This window comes from Melanotaenia boesemani, chromosome 3, assembly GCF_017639745.1.
Source record: "Melanotaenia boesemani isolate fMelBoe1 chromosome 3, fMelBoe1.pri, whole genome shotgun sequence".
NCBI classification, from domain to species: Eukaryota; Metazoa; Chordata; class Actinopteri; order Atheriniformes; family Melanotaeniidae; genus Melanotaenia; species Melanotaenia boesemani.
In genome coordinates, this window is record NC_055684.1 from 19,636,269 (window position 1) to 19,656,516 (window position 20,248).

The 20,248-nt window shown below is 39.4% G+C and overlaps 1 protein-coding gene across 2 annotated transcripts; it reads left to right on the plus strand.

Annotated features, from left to right (window-relative positions):
• The first annotated feature begins 1,094 nt into the window (after positions 1 to 1,094).
• On the plus strand, positions 1,095 to 18,613 carry ilrun (inflammation and lipid regulator with UBA-like and NBR1-like domains). Of its 2 annotated transcripts, XM_041979548.1 has the most exons (6): positions 1,095 to 1,349; positions 9,486 to 9,640; positions 9,784 to 9,981; positions 12,170 to 12,474; positions 15,915 to 15,983; positions 16,096 to 18,613. In XM_041979548.1, the coding sequence occupies exons 1-5, from the start codon at positions 1,192 to 1,194 to the stop codon at positions 15,948 to 15,950; spliced, it is 852 nt and encodes a 283-aa protein (XP_041835482.1). In that variant the 5' UTR covers positions 1,095 to 1,191; the 3' UTR covers positions 15,951 to 15,983; positions 16,096 to 18,613. The 2 variants fall into 2 exon arrangements, with proteins under 2 accessions (XP_041835482.1, XP_041835481.1); XM_041979547.1 differs by having other exon boundaries at positions 15,915 to 18,613.
• The last annotated feature ends 1,635 nt before the right edge of the window (positions 18,614 to 20,248 follow it).

Consider the following 20,248-nt stretch of genomic DNA (forward strand, 5'->3'; position numbering starts at 1 on the left):
TTAATTTTTCGCATCGACTTAAAGGCACTTTATTGGGAATATTTTTTATTGAACGGAAACCTTTAGAGAGCACACTAAAGTTGTACATATTCACAACAGTTTCCAGCTCTGCTAATAATCTGAATTGTTTTGCAATAAATCCTTAAGCATGAACAGAACATGCTATAAAGTTTCTCCTTAAATAGGTCAGTTACTGCCACAGGTTTAGTGCTACTTAGACTATGAAACAGTGACTTTTATTAAAAGGGTATTCTGCCAGTTGTTGGTTTGTGAAAACCTTTATGTAATGTTTTACCCTATAGCTATCAGGAAAGAGGGCCAGAGAGGGGAGGGGTAATACGCTGCTAAGGCCCTAAAACAGGATTCAAACCTGGGATGGTGTCAAGGTACAACCAGTTAAATAAATATCACACCAGGTTTTGAAAAAAGTCAGAGCAGGGGAAAAGAAGAGTTGTCCAATGGCTACAAACAGAAAAAACAACAACAACAACAACAACACATACACAAACCCACATGCAATTAATCATGTTAATTAACAAAAGTTCAGTTCAATGATTAACACAAGCAAAAGATGTGCAAGATTATGCTCTTTTGATTATTTTATGGAGCCACATTTGACCAGGTAAAATAAAATGAAAAAGTCGGGCTGCTATTAAATTAAACTGGCTAACCTCACCCCTCATACCCATCGAAATTTAATGAAAAAATAAAACAAATGAGCTGCTCAGCAGATGAAACCCGACATCGAGACGGAGGTGGACAAATGTCTTCTCAATGTAACAAAGTGATTTCAGTTCCCAAATACTTCATGTTTTATAAAAAAAAATACATGTTTTTAAAAGTATTGTAACACAGCATAGTGGTACACATTCCCTTGTAAATGTCTGGTATCAAGTTTTATTTTCTGGTTTTAATGTCCCAAGTTTTCCTGGTTTATCTGGTAATGCTGACATGAAGAATGTGTAACATGATTTCATTGATAAACCAATGAAAAGGTAGCCACAAATAGCAACAGATGACGTTGAAGGTGACGCTCGCGCTGTTGCAACGTCAAACATCGTCCCCCTGACCGTGCCATGCGCACTGACGGTTGTTGTTGTTGAGCTGGTTGTTATGGCTGGACAAGGCCTCGGACTCAATTGAAAGAGGACCCCGCATCACCCCGTCTCCGCTACGGGACACCCGCCAGCCATGGAGGGCACGGACATGGACGTGGACGCGGAGCTCATGCAGAAGTTTAGCTGCATGGGCACCACGGACAAGGACGTCCTCATTTCGGAGTTTCAGAGGCTCCTGGGCTTCCAGCTTAACCCAGCCGGCTGCGCCTTCTTCCTCGACATGACCAATTGGTGAGTGCGGGGATAGGAGGGCCTGTTATTGACCAGCAACAAGACGCTAACCTAGCTGCTTAGTTAGCATATGTTAAAATGATTAAATAGAGGCACTCACATATGTTGCTTAGTCAATGACAGTCGAAGCAGTATGAAGTATTTATTCGTTGTATTACGGAAAATAGCAACCTACTATAAATGAGTCATAAGTGGCAAACGGAAGTAGAATGGTAAAGTTTTCCCCCACCAAGAGTTACTGTAAGGTGAAAAGGGCACAAAAAACAACGAGCAAGCAGGCAAACAAGCTAACAGGCTAATTTACACAGAGGGAGCTCTCTGTTTAGATTGTTTCTGCCATGTTACATAACAGCGTGAAGAGCCAGTTAAAGTGAGCTCTTCGGAAAGCCACAACTCAAAGCAGCGCCAGTCGCTTCACGTTAGTTAAATGACGTAACCAGTCGTGATCTATCTTTGGCAGACTGCAAGTGGTCTTGATCAAGCGCCTTTGTGCTCCTGGTCAATGGCGACGAACGGATGAAAATGAAATCCCACGTATTTCAAACGGCCTCTGCTTAAAGCATGAATTAATATCTGGAAATAAGCACGTCATGTTTGAAATATGACATCATCACGTTCAAATTGTAGGAACTTGTCAACTAAACCCTCATTAAGGAATTCTTGGTGAATTCTTCCTTAGTTTATGGCACAAATTTAGTTAAATATAATCTAGATCAAGATCATTACAGGATCATAATGGTTGCAGATTTGTCAAATTGCTAAAGGAGACAGAAACATTAGAGTTATTTCTATGTAGCTGTTAACAGCTCACCAGTCGCAGTATGTTTTCTTTTAAGCCACATATATGCTTAGGTCAACAATATTGATCAACAGTAAAATTATGACCTTATGTTGAATAGATCCTCATTCTGCCAACAGAACACTGGTAAGTCAAGGGGCAGACACAGAACTTCTGGGGTGTCTGGTACCAGATTCTTTGGACCTTGTGGGTTGTGGGATGGTTTCTTTGTGTATTGTATTACTTCTTTTAAACCCTGCTAGATAAGTATCTGGGGAGTTTGAATACCAAGAACACTGCATTTTAACAAGATAAGTGATGTAAATCAATTTACCTCTCAAGAGTTTTTATGTTGGGTGCACACCTGGATTGCCTCATGCATTAAACTTCTACTTTATTGCCTATACCAGGGTATCTGAAGTTGGTCCTCGGGGTTGCTGTCCTGCAGGTTTTTGATATTTCTTGCTGCAGCACACTAGAATCCGATTAATGGGTCAACATGCTTGGGCAGAACTTGACAACAACCTGTTAATGAGAGCCAAGTCATTTGAATCAGGTGTGTTGGAGCAGGAGGCATCTAAACACACCGGATTGCGGCCCTCAAGGACCAGAGCAGGACACCCCTCGTCTTTACAATGCAGTGAGTTCAGATTTAACAAGTAAATTAAATGTCTGTCTGTATTTTTAAAGAATCTCTACAGCAGGTGTCAGCCACTTCTGTTCTTCTCAACAAGTGTGCCATTATCAACTATAGCCCAAAGTTAAATTATGACACAAAATAAAAAAAACATTTCCAACATACCTGGAATTTTATTACATCCATATAGAGGACATCCATTCATATTTTAAAGATAATTTTCTGCTATTAACTCAAAAACTGCTTTCATAAATAGAATAGAATAGAACATTATTGTCATTGCAACAAGTGCAACTAAATTACAAAGCCTTCCAGTAAGTGCAAAACAGAATAAAAAATAAATAGAATAATTAACAAACGCATTTACTCCTTTTCTTTGCGACCTGAAAAAGTCTGTGATGATAGGCTGTCATTTATGCCAATCACTTACAAGTATATCCAATCACTGGGTGGTAACAGAAACACTTACAGCGGATTCTTCTTTGTTGGTGTTCGGCGGCTTCATCTTCCGGTTGGTGGACCAGGGATCGAAATCAAAATTTTAAAATTTGAACGATTTGGAAAGTAAGTCCCGGTTCCAATCGACTCTCAATGCCCAAACCTAGGGAGCTTCAAACCCAAGAAGTCAGGACACACAAAAAGTGACGGTCGTCATAACATTGAGAGGTGCCAGTGTGCCATTGTTTTTGCCTTTGGGTGACACCTGTGGCACGAGTGCCAAAGGTTGCAGACCCCTGCTCTACAGCAATGACTGTGTTGCTGGCACTGCACCTATGTTTGCATGGTTTTTTATTTATTTATCAGCCTTGTGAATAACTGGTGAATCATACTATTTATCTCAAAATGGTAAATAACAGTGACCGTCTGATCAGTGACTTAGCTGAGAATCAGTTAGCATATGTACATGACACTAGGAAAAACTACAAAAACAATACACGATTGTTTCTTTCAAACATAGTGGAGGCAGGACAAGCATGACATTTTCCCCAGTCAGCTAGGGCTGCCACAAACAATTATTTTGATCATGATTGATCAACTAATTGGCTGCATGGTGGTTAGGTTGCTGGTTTGATCCTCAGCTGGCGGGAGGTTCGAACCTTGGAGGGGATGGCCTTTCTGTGTGGAGTTTGCATGTTCTCCCCGTGTATGTGTGGGTTCTCTCCGGGTTCTTTGGCTTCCACCCACCATCCAAAGACATGTTTGTCTCTTTCTGCGTGGCCTTGCAATGGACTGGTGACCTGTCCAGGGTGTACCCTGCCTCTCACCTGCTAAAATGCTGGGATAGGCTCCAGCTTATCCACGACCCGTAATGGACTAAGCGTAATGGACTAATGAATGATCAACTAATTGGATGATATGTAAACTGTAGCTTATTTCACCAGCATGCAACTGCTCTTATATAGTTGGCTTGGTAAAAAAGTCGTCCATTGAAGAGGACTGCATTTTTTAACATTGTAACGTAGTGTTATCATGACGTCGCTGTTATAACGTTACAGCAAACACATGACGTGTGCTAAGAGTAATTAAATCACCATCACTACTGTTAATGTTACAGCTATCAATACAAGTAGCTCACGGTTGACGTTAATGTTAGCAGCTAATTAGCCAGTTAGCTTACAGAGATGATTGTCCCTCTTCATCAGAAATTGAATCGGCCACAACGTCGCCATCGTACTGCCATGGAAGTTCTGCTTTGCAGATTTTGCATTGCACATGCATTTTTATAAAATACTTTCAAACTCTTGTACTCCGTTGCTGATTCACCATGATGCTGTTGTTTGGGCATAACTTTTCCAGTGACGTCATGGCTCATCCAGTTGCCACTACTGTGCATGTGTGTCGAGGACAGAAAGGCAGACAAGGCAGCAGAAGGTACAGCGGCAGTTTTGATAAAAAAAATAAATAAATAAATGATGTCAGTTATTAAATTAGTTGCAGACTATTTTTATAGTTGACATAATAATAATTAATGGACTAATCTTGGCAGGCCTACAGTCGGCCATGAGTAGACCTGAATGATTTTGGGGGAAAAAAAATTTAATTGTGATTTTTCTGAGAAATATTGAGTTTGCAATTTATTTTTGAAATTCCAATCTCCATTTTGTGTTCATGCAGAAATATATATTTTTTACATTAGATGGAGGCTGAACATGTGAGCTGGCATCAAAATATGAGCCGCTCTATCTTCTAAAGCAAGGATGCAAAGCTGAGAAATAAACTGCTTTACTTACCTATGGCCAAAACACTGGAGCATGAAGGTTACATTTCCTCTAGAGCAGGTTTATACTTTGTTCTAAACAGTCTAATGTTATTTATCTCATTTACATCACAGCATGCCCTTTCTCTCTACATGCTTTCTGTACTGCGTACAGTGGAGTGCCAACCCGATGCGTGCACAGTAAAGAGAGCGACCTTAAGCACCAGATAGAGAAAGCATGTTCGAAAATATATTGTCAGCCACCTGAGAAGCAAACTTGAAGCATTTTTTAAATACTCTCCCAGGGAGGTGAAGATGGAAACACTCTTGTGATACTGAAAACTTTATGTAAATCGCGGAGATGCAGCTAAACAAGCTGAATCTACTGTTGTAGTAATTTTTTTGTCATATTATTTCATAAAATTAATATTCTTTGTATGTTTAATGTTGACACCTTATTTGAGATCTGAGACTTAAAAAATATTTAGAGTGACTCCAATTAGTAAAATAGTCTTTATTCATATCATCAAGACATTTCAGAAGTTGGACTGTTTTCTGTCCTCTGTGTTTTTTTGTTTTTTTTTGTCACAGCGATTCAGTCATTTATGGAAATTTATTCTGCGATGGGGTTTGAAAATGTGACGGGATTTCACAGCTGAGTGTCACATGATGTTTAATTCACTGCCTTACAGAAAAGATGGCGCGAATTACGACTGAAAGGAGTGGTTCACAAAAATTGTGGACACTGCAGGTTTCATTCCTGATCAGGCGACGTCACATTAAATTAATCATGCTCCTTTATGATGTGCTAATGGCAACATTTAAAATTTCAATTTAAAAATGGTAAATTGTTCAGCTCTAGTAGAACACAGTGTTTAAAATATTCTGACTTATGTTCTAGTGTGTACGATTTATTACTGTTTATGCTTTTAAATCTGCGGCATGCTTGTTGCAGACATTTTGTATTATCGCAGTGTTACAGTCTCGCCCTGCAATACACCCTGAACAGATCGCTAGTCTGTCTCAGAGCTAACACAGTCCCTTATCAGGGAAAACCACTCTGTCTATCAGTTTTGGTAAATATTTTTAAATAGAAAAATCTGTTGCCTAAAAATTGTACAAAGTGTTATTTAGACTAAGAAATTTGCATATCACTTTACACACAGCATGAATATGAAATACACTGACTTAAATTCACAGACTTTAGTAATTTTGAATTTACCATATTATCAGATCTTTCAGAGAAGTGTGCAAATCATGTTATTAAATGAAAGAATAACACCAGTACCTAAACTTAAATAGTCCATGTTTTTCCTTTATCATCTTTGAAGAAGCACCCAATTATTTTTAATTTACAGGGTCTGAGCCAAGTGAACAGTGAATGTTGACCAGTTTTGGCGCTCACTGCAGCTTTCACACACAACAGACTGTCCAAAGATGTCAGTGAGGACAGTGTCCCTAAATACCCCTGACATGCTGATATGAACAGTTACAGCAACATGACATATTGTTTGAATAGTGTCTCTAAGAACGTTGGCATGATACTTCACTTTAAGTACCGTCCAATCTTGCACAAATGGCAAATACCACAGATGGCTGCCTCCATCACTGTTGCGGTTCTGTCTAAATGAAGCCATTAGGAGTGGCATCGTAAAAGTGACCAATGACTGAATGCTTGCGCTTTAACAGATTGATGCAGCCGTTAATGCAGGCCTGTTGAAATCAGTTCGTGGACTTTCTTTTTCAGTTCTTCTGAAAGTGAGAGGAGTGAGCTGTAATATCCTTACCAGGAAAGTACTCTTTGTAACTCTATAACAAATCAAATATTAAAGAAAACAGCGTATTAGACTGTTTTATTGATGGGAATAAGAATAAAAGTTTGAGCCCTCTGACCTGTGCACCGATCCACTTTTTTCACTTCTGATACGATACAGATATCTGAGGTTTTTTATCGGCCGATACTGATCCGATATCTATACAAACAGCGCTGAATTACCAAACAGACTGCCACATTGTGTGAAAAACACAGGGATCATTCTTTTATGCAAGGCAACATCACATTTCTTTCCTAATTTTTAAAAACAAATAAACAGATATTAATGTACTAAATTACTTATTTAAGAAGCTAAATAAAACAGTAGCTTCACCTGCTTGGTTAAAAAAAAATCTGTCCCAACTCTTCAGACTTTCTCCACACACAAACCACTCCGTGTCAGTGGCCTGCTCAAGCAGATTTCTCTAGCTTCTCCAGCTCAGGCTTAATCATCACTGGGAGGTTCTTGCTTAGGAAAGCAAGCATTTCGGCTGTCAGTCTGTTTCGCTTCTGATCCAGGATGGTGGAGGCTGTGCTGAACAGCCTTTCACTTTCAACACTAATGCAGGGCACACAGAGGTAGTTTAAGGCAGAGGCAGCAAGGCCAGGAGACCGCTGGCGGTTGACTCCACAGCATTTGTGTGGGTCATCTGTGGCAGAAATCGTTTCCTCTATAAAATATCCATGAAATTGTACAGCAGTGCTAGAGCTGCATGATGCACCAGGATCTTCCTCACGCTCCCCCTGAATTTTGTCATATTCTTTCATTAAGCTACTGCTGCTCTTGCTTCTGCTCAGAGCTGCTGCAGCTTCTTCCACTAGGGGCGGCCTTTCCTGGTGGCTCCAAAGCCTTTGATGCTCCGTCATCGGTGGTGGTTCTCAAGTCTTCCTCCATTTCTTTAGCTACTGCATCTTTCTCACACTTGGCAGAGTCTGCACTGGTAAAAAAAAATCTGAAAAAATAAAATATGTTGGATTCTGTTACAGACAAAGTAAAGTAATTCTTGAAATAAAAATGATCACATATGCGCTTATCCTTTAAATTGCAAATAAAAGTTATGTGTATGTAATATCTAATGTGTGTTTAATATTTATGAGTTCTAAGTTCTACTAAAGCTGTATATTGTTGGTCACAAAGAGTGAAATAACTTACAAAAACATTAAAATGTTTCACTATACTCCTTAATTTACTGAGCTTTACCTGTACTGTAATATGTTTACAGTCTCACCTGTCTTTGTATTGTGAGTCCAGCAGCTTGGAAAGTGCATACTTTCATCTTCCACAATGCGAAAACACTCGTCAGCAGCTGCTAAGAGGGTCTTTGTCATGGTTTTAATTCCAGAGTCAACCATAGAGAGGAGATGTTTGAGTACGGTGACCTTTGGGACAACATCAGCAGTGGAGGCTGTGGCTGAGCTCATATTCCTTGTAAACTCCTCAAACGGTTCAAGACAAGTCATTGTTTTCTCAAGCAAGGCCCACTGGTTTGTTGTGGGTATTGTGAGCAGCTCGTGGTCAGCAGAATAAGCAGATAGTGCTCACTTCTGTTCAGTCAGACTCAGTCATGTAGTAAGTGCATTTCCACCTGGTTTTGACATCCTGCTGCAGGCGTTTTGGTTGCATCTTCATCAGGAGCTGGATATCTCGCAGGCATAAATATGCTTGCAGAGCATGTTTAGTGTCCGACATTCTGTCTGCTACATGCAACAACATCACTCACAGCGCACTGTGAGGGATGTCCCTCATTGACGACTAGCTGCATTGTATGTGCAACACAGCCGACACTGCACACTACCATGTTGTCCATCACCTTCATCATGTTGCTGGCATTGTTCTCCAGAATCACGTGGACTTTGCTTAACAGAATTTGCCACTTGTCTAACATTTCCTTCAATCGCATTGCTGGTGTATGGACCACGAAAGTTTGTTGCATTTAATGTTGCACTGTGTGGCATGAAGCTTTCATCCAGCCAGTGGGCTGTTAAATTTAAAGGTGACACAGGGGAAATGTCAGTGCTCCAGACATCCGTCATGAAACTCATCGCTTTGGCATCTTTTATGTCCTCTAATATGTATTTGCACATTTACCCCGGAGTTCATTGTCTCAGACAAATGTTCGGCTTAATCGTGTCGTACCGTGGCTCCAGGTGGTTAATTAGCAGCCGGAATCCCTTGTTTCCAACAACCGACAGTGGCAGTCCATCCATAACAATTAAGTTCAGTATCGTCTTTTGTTGCTTACACACTATTAGGTAGGAACTTTACACCTCTTTTCTTCTTTCCTTCTTTTTTACTTCATACCTCTTTTTTGTTTGTTCATTGCAATGAACTCAGCGTGCTCTTTAGGTCTCTGCAGATGTTTAAGTTGGTTGTGTTATATGTTGAAGTTAAAATTACACTAAATTACACGAATTAGCATAGAATTACACTAAAAAGATCTGCACCCATGAATCAGGCCTATTGTCATCGGTATCCGATATAGATTTTTCTTCAATATTAGTACTGATACTAATATCGGATCGGTGCATCCCTACTACCAAGCATCTGTTGTGAAACATAATTGCAATGGAGTTTTTTTTCCAAATATGAAGACTTGAACAAACTGTTCATGTCTAGATGTTTATGTTGTTACATGAAAATAATGGGGGGAAAAATCATCATTGCCAGTGTCACTTAGTTAATAAACTTTCTCCTTATTGTGTTGGAACAGGAACCTGCAAGCTGCTATTGGTGCATATTATGACTTTGAAAGCCCCAGTGTCAACACGCCATCCATGTCCTTTGTTGAAGATGTGACAATTGGGGAAGGAGAGTCAATCCCTCCAGATACAGCGTTTACAAAGACCTGGAGGATACAGAACACAGGTACATACCATAACATGTACACTTCTTGTTTAGTTAAGTAGGCTTTTTACATGTTTATACAACAAATACATTTTACCCAGTGGTATTTATTTATTTCTAGATTTAAACTGTGTTTTGACTGAATTAATCTTTGTAAATTTTAGGTGCAGAGTCGTGGCCACCGGGGGTTTGTCTCAAGTACATCGGTGGAGATCAGTTTGGGCATGTGAACACAGTTATGGTGAAGTCTCTAGACCCACAGGAAATATCAGATGTGAGTGTGCAGATGCGAAGTCCCACAAATCCAGGCATGTACCAGGGCCAGTGGAGGATGTGTACGGCCACTGGATTATTTTATGGAGGTAGGAAAACGGTTTGACTTACCATATTTTCTACACCACAACTCTCCACCACTGTATTATAAGACGCAGTATCAATTATGGCGTCTGTTTCTGTATTTAACCCATACGTAAGGCGCACCATATTGTTAGGCGCATGCTAAAACATGCGCTCTACAAGGTAACGGAAGCAAAACAGTGAGTTTATTTGAGCTTAATTCTACTATTTAACAATACACTCACATTATTTTTTTAATCAATCTTCTCCCACAAATCCATCAAAGTCCTCATCTTTTGTGTCTGAATTGAACAGCTGGACAATTTCGCCGTCAAGCATGCCGGGTTCCCTCTCATCATTGTCAGAGTCAGTCTCGTTGCCAGGTGGCTGTTCAGCAATGATGCCGGCTTTTGCGAAAGCTTGGACAACAGTTAAAGCTGATACCTCAGCCCAGGTATCCAAAATCCATTCACATATTGTGGCATAACTCGCCCGGCGCTGCCTCCCAGTCTTAGTAAAGATGTGTTCGCCGTCTGTCATCCATCGCTCCCACGCCGCTTGCAGCTTCACTTTGAACGCCCCGCTTACACCAATGTCCAGTAGTTGGAGTTCTTTTGTTAATCCTCCCGGAATGATGGCAAGCTCCGAATTCATTTGCTTCACTTGGTTTTTCACAGTAGCAGTAAGATGGGCACGTATGGAGTCGCAGATCAACAGGACTGGTGATGTGTGAAAAAAACCATCCGGTTTCTTTACTTACACCTCTCTCAGCCACTCTCTCATTTTCTGCTCGTCCATCCAGCCCTTTTTATTGGCCTCAACGATGACTCCGGCTGGAAACTTGTCTTTTGGCAGCGTCTTCTTCTTAAAAATGACCATAGGCGGTAGTTTCTGTCCATTACCATGGCAACCAAGAACAACAGTGAAAGCCGACTTCTCATGTCCCGTGGTGCATATTGATACCGTGCTGGTCTCCTTTTTCTCCACAGTATGGTTCACACGGGGACACAGGGGGACCTCATCCATGTTGGTGTTGTGGTTGAGCTGGATCTTTTTGTCGGTAATCTTCTTACTGCAGTAGGTGTGGAAGATGGCCAGCTTTTCTTTGTAATCCGCTGGCAGTTGCTGCGCCACGGTAGTCCTTGCGCGGATGGAGAGATGACGCCGTTTCATAAAACAAAAGCACCAAGATGGACCTCCTTGAAAGTGTTTGATCTTCAATTCTTGTGCTATCTTTGTTGCCTTCAGTTGAATGGTGACTGTAGGGGCGCTTCTCCCGGCTGTTCTTTGTTCAATAATCCACTGTTCAAGTTGGTCTTCTAACTGTGGCCACCTCGTTTTGTTACCACGGAAACTGTTTCGTCTTCTTAACTTGCCGCAGTTCATTTTCTTGCTTCCTCCACTTCCGAACCATAGGTTCATTGATGCTGAATTCTTTTGCAGCTGCTCTATTCCCATGTACAACCGCGTAACTGATAGCCTGTAAGCATGTCTCTTCACTGGTGCCATTTTCAGGGGTCCTTAGACAAACTAATGTTGTTTTGCAGCATACCATTGCCTACTTTTATTATACCGGTACCTGCTGGGGGCGTGGCAGAGGTAAGCTTACATGCTGAAGCGCGCACATAAGGTGTACCGGGTCATTAGGCACACGGCCGATTTTTGAGAAAATTTAAGGTTTTTAGGTTCGCCTTATAGTGCAGAAAATATGATAGTTTATGAGTCCGTTCATTACATACCCATTTGATTTTCAGTATGTGTTGATTTAACGCACTTTCTTGTTGCAATTTCGCAAATGTATATTTGCCCAGGAGTGGTGTCTTTAATGCCCTTACTTTCCCAACTAAACCAAAACTATTACAGTTATGTGAATGTAAGACAGAAAATATGAGAATATGAGCAAATTTGTCTTTGTTCAGTCATATAGTACGTGTCTAAATTTTTTTCTTTCTTTCTTTCTTTCTTTCTTTCTTTCTTTCTTTCTTTCTTTCTTTCTTTCTTTCTTTCTTTCTTTCTTTCTTTCTTTCTTTCTTTCTCTCTCTCTCTCTCTCTCTCTCTCTCTCTCTCTCTCTCTCTCTCTCTCTCTCTCTCTCTCTCTCTCTCTGTCTCTGTCTCTGTCTCTGTCTCTCTCTCTCTCTCTCTGTCTCTCTCTCTCTCTTTCTTTCTTTCTTTCTTTGACTTTCTTTCTTTCTTTGTCTTTCTTTCTTTCTATAGATGTAATCTGGGTGATTCTTAGTGTAGAAGTTGGAGGTCTCCTCGGCGTGACTCAGCAGCTTTCCTCCTTCGAGACAGAATTCAATACGCAACCCCAGCGCAATGTGCAGGGAGACTTCAACCCCTTTGCCTCGCCACAGAAGAACAAACACGATGCCACTGATGACAGCTTCAGAGATCCTGGTGGAGCCTGGGAACAGACACAAGAGCCAATCCAGCAAGATCAGAATGGACTGTCTCATAATGCTGTAAATAGAGTGTCAAATGGTCTCCAAACCAATCTTTCCATGGTGACTTATGGCCAGGTATGTATACATGAATTTATGGGCTTTTCTTGGGTACATGAAGGGTTTTCTCTGGTGTGCCCACCACCATGTAGTAATAATAATACTAGATTAGATTTATATTGCAGTTTTCTGCTGACTGTGCTCAAAGCGCTTTACATTGAATCCATTATTCATTCATACTTGCTGGTGGTAAGCTACATGTATGTGTAGCCACAGCTTCCCTGTGGCAGATTGACAGAAACATGGCTGCCAACAGCTTTTCCAACCACTACCAAACGCTCATATTCATTCACCAGCGATGCTGACACTGGAGGCAATCAGGGCAAAGTGTTCAAGGAATCAGTGACTCAAGGAAAGAGTGATTGTCTGTTGAAAGGTTGGTGGTTTGATCCCAGCTTCTCCAGACTATATGAGTGTGACTTGCAGTGTAAAAGGGCCTTGAGTGGTCAAAATTACAAAAAAAAAAAAAAAAAACTGTATAAGTGCAGTCCAGTTACCATTCACACAAAGATTGTGCAAATTAGTAGTTAACAGCTTTACTGTTAGTCAGGTTTACACAATTTTTAGGAACAAAAATGTCCAGGAGAGTAAAATATTGATGTCTTGTGTAAAACGGGTCTTATGGGAGCTTCAGTGTTAACACAAGCTGAAAACTTAATTTATTTTAAAAACCTCCATGGGTGATGTCAAACTTCAGTACTGGTCAAAGTGTGTCAAGGAAACCAAATGATTGTATCTAGAAGAGTTGGTATTAATCCAATCCAATATCGGTGTCCCGCTTTGATATTGACCTGATTCACAAATCAGATATTGGGCTGAATTCCCTGATCCACCTCACTGATCCAAAGAGGGAGCTTTCTAGTCTATAGTTTATACAGTATTATACAGGTTTAAGGCCACTAAAATGTTTCTGCAGAATCAGTTCATGTAATGTATCCATTAGAACTTGTATAATTTTATACAATCTTATGTTTTACTCCCACGCTTCCAGTTTAGATGCAGTGTTACTGTACACCTGCACCCACAACTCTGAATAATAATGAGCTAATAATAATCTAATAAGGAATAAAATGCCTTTGCTAATTAAGCATGTCACCAATTTGGATATATTTTAGGCTGGAAACATAAAAAAGCAAGACGGCAACTTGAAATGTGTACAGCCAGAGTGTCCAGGTTAAAAAGTTGTTTAGCAAAGAATGGAAGAAAAATGGTGCACAGCAGACACTTAAAACTTCCAGCAAACATAAACACTGAAGGAATTAGAAAAGGAAGGAACAGAAAAGTTGCTCCAATTCAGAAGACATGGAAATCTCCAGCATGGGTTGTTTTTTCCTTAGAAATTATTTTAAAAAGATTTAAATTGAATTAGTCGTGTTTATCATTTACTGTCTTATTTGGTAGTGATGTGTGGTTTATTACAAACTAATGAAACCTAATGCAGTAACAACTGCAATAATAATGATAATGACAATAATGTTTATGCAACCTAGTTTGTATTTGGAAAATATTGGAATGGGCAAATATCCACTTTCGAATATCAGAATTGGAGCAGAACTGGGCCTTACCCTATGCATTTACAGTCTGGCATATGATGTTCTGCAAAGTTTGGTGGATTTCAGAGTTAAAACTGCTTTGATAGAACTTGTGTCGGAGTCATTTTACTGTGCAGTGTAGCACTTCACACCACCTAGGTTCCAGTTGTTGCCTAGTGGTTGCCAACCCAGGGTCCCTCCCCTCAAGAGCACAGGTTGTCCCCGAAGCTTTGACTGTTTAGAGTGGGTGTGTTTTAAATTAAGTCCATGTTCATACAGAGACAAGTTGAGGTGAATTTGCTTGTGTTTTTATCATTCACATGGAACCAGTGTTTTGGGAGAAAAACACCAACTTTACACCATGTCATTAATTATACATGTCTGAGAAATGCCACAGTGCAGATGTTTTGTACTTATTAGAAAAACACATATAAGGCCATATGTTGGTAATTAGCTAAACTTAGGTTTTATCAAAGGGCTGGGATATAACTGCTGCGTACACGTCAACGTTCCGCTACATTTGTGTATATACTTGCTGCAAACAACGGAAGAACAGCACAGCAAAAACGCTCAATACTGAAGGTCATCGCAAGGGGGAAGTACACAGCACTTCGAAATACTGAAAAGTATAATATACCGGTCACATTGTATTTTCGAGGCATCAACCCCCAAAACACTTCCAATTTGTTGCCAACTGTTAAGGTATGAGTGTTTATCACTGTGCAACGGGGAGGAAAAGTGATACAGATGCTGGTAGTTGCGGACAAGGTCAGACACAGTCTTCCATTTATTGCCATTGTGTTTACCTCATACCTGCCGTGTTAATGCTCTTGTTCGCATGAGCACAACTAGTGTTCAAGTCATTATTGCACCTCGCATACATGACACGTTACCTCACGTCAGTGCAAGTGGCCTACATGCCAAACGAATGCTTGGAACACGTGGCAGCCATGGTACGTACGCAGATGAATCGCTAACAGCGAGTATATCCCTGCCCTAAGGAAATGAGTCGGCCAGAACGCATCAGCTAGATTATTGGTTCCCAACCTATTTTCCTTGGGTCCCCATTCATGCAAATACTAAAAAGCCATGGACCCCTGCCCCACCCCTTGCTGAAACCATGCTTAGTTTTATGCTTTCAAAAGTGAGATTCTCACCATAAATAATGTATTCTGGCTGAGTCCTGTCCTTCCATATAGCCAAAGTTAAAATAACATGTAACCTTACTTTTTTTTTTTTTTTTAAATAGGGACAATGTGTGGACATTAATCACAATGGTTCTGAATGTTTAAAGCCTCTGGGACCCCCTGTGCTCCTTGGGACCCCAGGTTGGGAACCACTAAGCTGGATTATGAAAACATAAAACTAAGCATGGTTTCAACACTGGGTGGGCAGTTGGTCCACAGATTTTTGGTAGTTGCATGAAGGGGCTCCTCAGAGAAAATGAGATGGGAACCACTGGCCTAGTTCATGCTCCCCCTGAACAGACACTGCACTGGTTTATTGGTCAATCCTCAGGTGTGTTTTACAGTTGAACAATCCTGCTAGTGTGTCTTTAAATCATCTATAAATATAGCTACTTTCAGCTAATTCATAGTTAACTGTGACACTTGGTTAAAAAGAAAAAAGTTCAATCTGCTGGTCAGTGTGTTTTTCTCATTTTTGGATTGAATCTTCAGCTACATTGTTGTACAGTAGTTTGACATCGTAGCTGACTGTCTTTATAACAAGCTCTCCATGGATGGTTGAACAGAATAGTTGAGAAGCATTTGACCCTTTCTTTTCTTCTTTTTGTCCTTGTTCTTTTTTTTTTTGCCAGTAAATGAGTAAATAATTCAGAAGGACAGTGACTTAAGTGATATTCTATAGGTCATCGTCTGTGAAAGAACCTCTGACTATAACCCCCCACTTTCTTTTTTTTCCCAGGGTATTCATGGTCCATATCCATTTGGAAAGAGCTAGAATGACAAAGACCCCCTCCCTCCCTCTCCTATGGTGAATAATGAGCTTGACAACTTGGGAGTCTTTAAATGCAGAGGAATTGGAGGGGGAAGAACAGTTGTTTTTTTTTTATTGACTCATGACAACTCTTTTCCCCAAATTCAAGGACCCTTTCCATTGAAACACAAATGACAGATAGGAGATGAATCACATCTGCTACGGTGAAACATCCCATCTGACATCAACACCTGGATTCGCATGTGTGAATGCTTCATTTAGGAGTGCTGTAAATCTGCAAAGACAGATACACATGACTTTTTTTATTTCCACTGTAAGACATAAGACATGCCTAATTAAAGAGGAAATCACCCTAAACAATCTGCATACAGTTTGGTATTCTCTTGGGCAGCTGAACACTTTCTCTTTTTGGGGTTCCTACACAGGTCTGGAATAGTGTGAAAATGGCTGTAGCTCCAAAAATATAGCATTATGGATCAGTTTTAGGTCTTCATAAATGTTTAACAGAAGATTGACAAGTTGAAATAAAATGCATGTGAACTGTTTTCACCACACCAAATTATCTTTTATTACACATGTTTGGAAGTCTTTTAGATGACAGCCTTACGTCACTGCAACTGGTCTGACTTGTTCTAGGATAATTTCTACTTTTTATGGCTTGTCCAGTCATGACAGAAGATAATTGAAGTTGCCAGAGTCATCTCTGCCTTTAGATCATATTCACTTACTACCTGAATAGATATTGATTGTAAAGATTCTCACCTTCTTTTTAGATTTCCATTCATTGGACAACTTACTAAAGGGGCAGTTAGAGACACTCTCTGCCAGAGCCCTATTTGCTTATTTAAATGAAAGTAATCTAGATTTGTTTATAGGGTCTTTATTTGATGATGATGTCCTGTATGTGAAATTTATTTTTGTCTACAAATATTGGTCTGCCCAGCCCCAAATGGAACATGCACCATGTGGCCATGAAAAGTCCAAAATAGGGCTGTTTATACACTAAAATATTCTGCTGTGATCTTAAGTCTGATTTTGGCTTCAGAAAAATTTTCTGTTTTTGTTTTAATTTGTCAAGAGTTTCAGGTCCTGCAGTAACTAATTTCAGCCTTATCATTCTACAAGTTTTATTTTCTTCATTGGGTCTCTTTATTTTTGGCTGAGATGAGTTGACCATTAAATATTTTGTTTAAAGTCTAAAGTTGATTTAGTATAATACTTAAAGGCTTGAAATGGCAGCTTTGGACCCCATGCCCAATTCTTCCACTTGGCCTTACTCTTCTGTTTTGCAGGGAAATGGTGACCCCCTTTCTTCTAAGGATCAATGAGTAAGGATCATGTGGTCATTCAGCTTTATTGTTGGGTCTTGTGCTTTATTGGCCTATTTGCTTTGGCATTATCAGTTTTAAATTCAATACATGCTCAAAGATTAAAAAAAAAAAAAATCATACCTCAGATTATCTTTTTGAGGGGTGCGGCACATTAATGAGCGATAAATAACCTAAAAGTTCAAGTTGCATTGCTCTGATTTTCCCACAAAGTGACATTGCGCTAACCATTCCTGTCCAAGAGTATCATATCAGAAGAGATCCTAATGCTCAAGGTTTATGTTCTAGATGAAGTGGCATCTTTGCAAAGAAATTGGGATATTTAGTGTAGGAACCCCATTTGTTTTCCAAAGATAATATCCAGAGAACCAAGACACTACTCAGTGCTGCCCTGAAGCTGCAGTCTGCAAGAGCCTGATTCAGACTGCATGGGAAGAGATGTGTTGTTTTTAGGGTGGATTTTCGCTTTAACTAGATGCTGAAGTGCAAAAAAGATGTGAGTTTGAGTAAGTGAGGTGTGAAGAAGGGTTGAAAAAGCCATCTAAATCTATTTTGCCTGGTGAGTGACTGTAGTTTGAGTCCATGTCTACAGTATGTGTTCTAAATCTAAATATGTATGCGTGTGTGTACCTATTAAGTGTGCATGTATGTTACTGGTTTCTCTGAATTAAACTGACAAAATGGTGTATACTACTTGGGTAAAAGGATAACTTGACACATACACATTATTACTGAAAGAGCTTTAAAAGGCGTGTACCTCAGATTCTTTTTTTTCTTTTAGTGATTCTGCATTATTTGGGTGAACTTAATCAATAAGGGCCCTGATGTTATTTATTTGCTGTCTTTTTGTGCACTGAATATGTCCCAAATACAGCCAGCAGGTGGTGCTAAAAATCAGATGACCAGCTCAGACGTGCTGAGTACCCTGTTTAAAAGATAAGATAACATCAAAAGATCATCAGAGAAGGAGACTGCGGTTTACATCAGCGTTATTAGCACTGGTGTTCTGTTAACTTCTATTTGCACTATGCTGTCAACCACCTCTGATGAGCAAAAGGAAGAGATTTTTGGCTTTTTTGTGGATTGTGACACCAGCATTAAAAGAAATAAAAAAGTAAGGTTGTTTGTCACAGTTTCAACTTTTAAACTTGGATTTCATTGTTAAACATCAGTTTGACTGCTGCACCAATGTGTGATGTTAAAATGAAGATTAATTTTACCCATTGTTTGATCAAATGAAAAGGTTGTTTGCTGTTACACCTGTTTTATTTTAGCCTTGCTATGTTCATTATGTGATTTTTAATGTATTCTTGATGGAAATTTTATATATATATATATATATATATATATATATATATATATATATATATATATATATATATATATATATATATATATATATATATATATATATATATATATACTCCAAAACAGTTGTACCATTTTTTTTTTCTGAGGTTTTCAAACACAATTATTTGTAATGTTTTGTTTATAAATGATGACAATTTACCATTTGAATGTTATAACATTTGAATATTCTTCCCTACATTGTGGGGTTTTGTAAACTTACCAGCATCTTGTGTTGCAGCTCTGTTGTATTTGTATTGAGTCATATGAGAGTCCTCCTCCCAAACAGTATACACTGTTCTTCAATGCCTCTTAAAGTCTCAACACTTTTTTTTTCTCCATTTGTGAGTGTGTGTGTGTGTGTGTGTGTGCTTCATTCATGTATGAGAGAGACAAAATGTTGAGAAAGTCTAAATATTGCTGGATTCATTCTTTAGTTTGTGACTATGTATGTACATGAGATGGGTGGTGTGGTGAGTGGATGAGATGAAAGTTTGCATAGTTGTGAGATAGCACATTTATCTGAAGAGAAATTGTCAAAGCTTTTTTTCTGTCTAAAATTAAGCATTTGTATGAATAAATTAACATTGAAACAATGACTAAGTTATTTTCTTAACGCAGCGGTGTACCATATTTATATTTATTATATTATACTTGCTTTGCCAGTTAAACCACACCTACAAGTTGCAGACCGTCTCATGTAATTAAAAATATTTTAAGATGGGATTTTGCCACCATAATTGCAGTAAAACAGTTACAGCATTTGAGCAAATAACTTGTTTGCAGATAATTAAACATTACATGCAAACTACATAAGACCCATTTAGTACAGTTCATTACTTGATACTGCATGCAGGATTTCAGTTAATATTTGTTTTTTTTTTCTTTTTCTTTGGAAGATTTTGCTGTGTTGTTCCTGTTTAGATCACCGATAACAATCTCAGACAAGTTTGGTAATTACGTTCACTGGTGAAAGAGGTTCCCAAGAACCTCTCGATACAGGATGCTCGAAAACTGTATTTCAACCACCTTAACTTAAGAGAAAAGTTTGCAGTGGCCGGCTCAGAAGTGCAAAAAGACTCATTTTCAAACTTCAAAGTTAAATTCACAGATTAATGCCGTGCTACATTTGGTGGTCCAGATGGATGGCCTGTGGTGACTATCGTCAGCACTAACAATGACTATTTTAATATGTTCATGTTAACCTGCTGCCATTTTACACTTGATTACTGGCTAGCAGTTATCAATTAGCACTAATAACAGTGAAATGGGAAGATTATTAGTTTTGCATGAATGTTAGACCCAATGATTGCCTTAAACCAGGGATCACCAACTCTAGACCTCTTGGGCCAGTGTACTGAAGGTACATTTGTACATAATTCCCTGCTACAACACACCTGATTCAAATTAAATGGTTCTCTGACAGCTAGTTGTTGAAGGCCACACAAGTTTCTTAATGACCCATTTATTTGAGTCCGGTGTTTTGCAGCAGGGAAACATCTGAAACACTGACCCAAGAGAGGCGGTGGTCTCTGCCTCAACCCATAAGAGCCCGACGTGACATACATCTTACATACAGTTTCTGAAACATTTTGCTGTAATTTATGGTATAAACTTTGCACAAAA

What these genes read in the sequence shown, in the direction of transcription:
- ilrun (XM_041979547.1), top strand. Translation starts at nt 1,192, where the DNA reads ATGGAGGGCACGGACATGGACGTGGACGCGGAGCTCATGCAGAAGTTT. An exon ending in TTCCTCGACATGACCAATTG is followed by an intron (nt 1,350 to 9,485) that starts GTGAGTGCGGGG and finishes GTGTTGGAACAG; the next exon opens with GAACCTGCAAGCTGCTATTG. An exon ending in CTGGAGGATACAGAACACAG is followed by an intron (nt 9,641 to 9,783) that starts GTACATACCATA and finishes TGTAAATTTTAG; the next exon opens with GTGCAGAGTCGTGGCCACCG.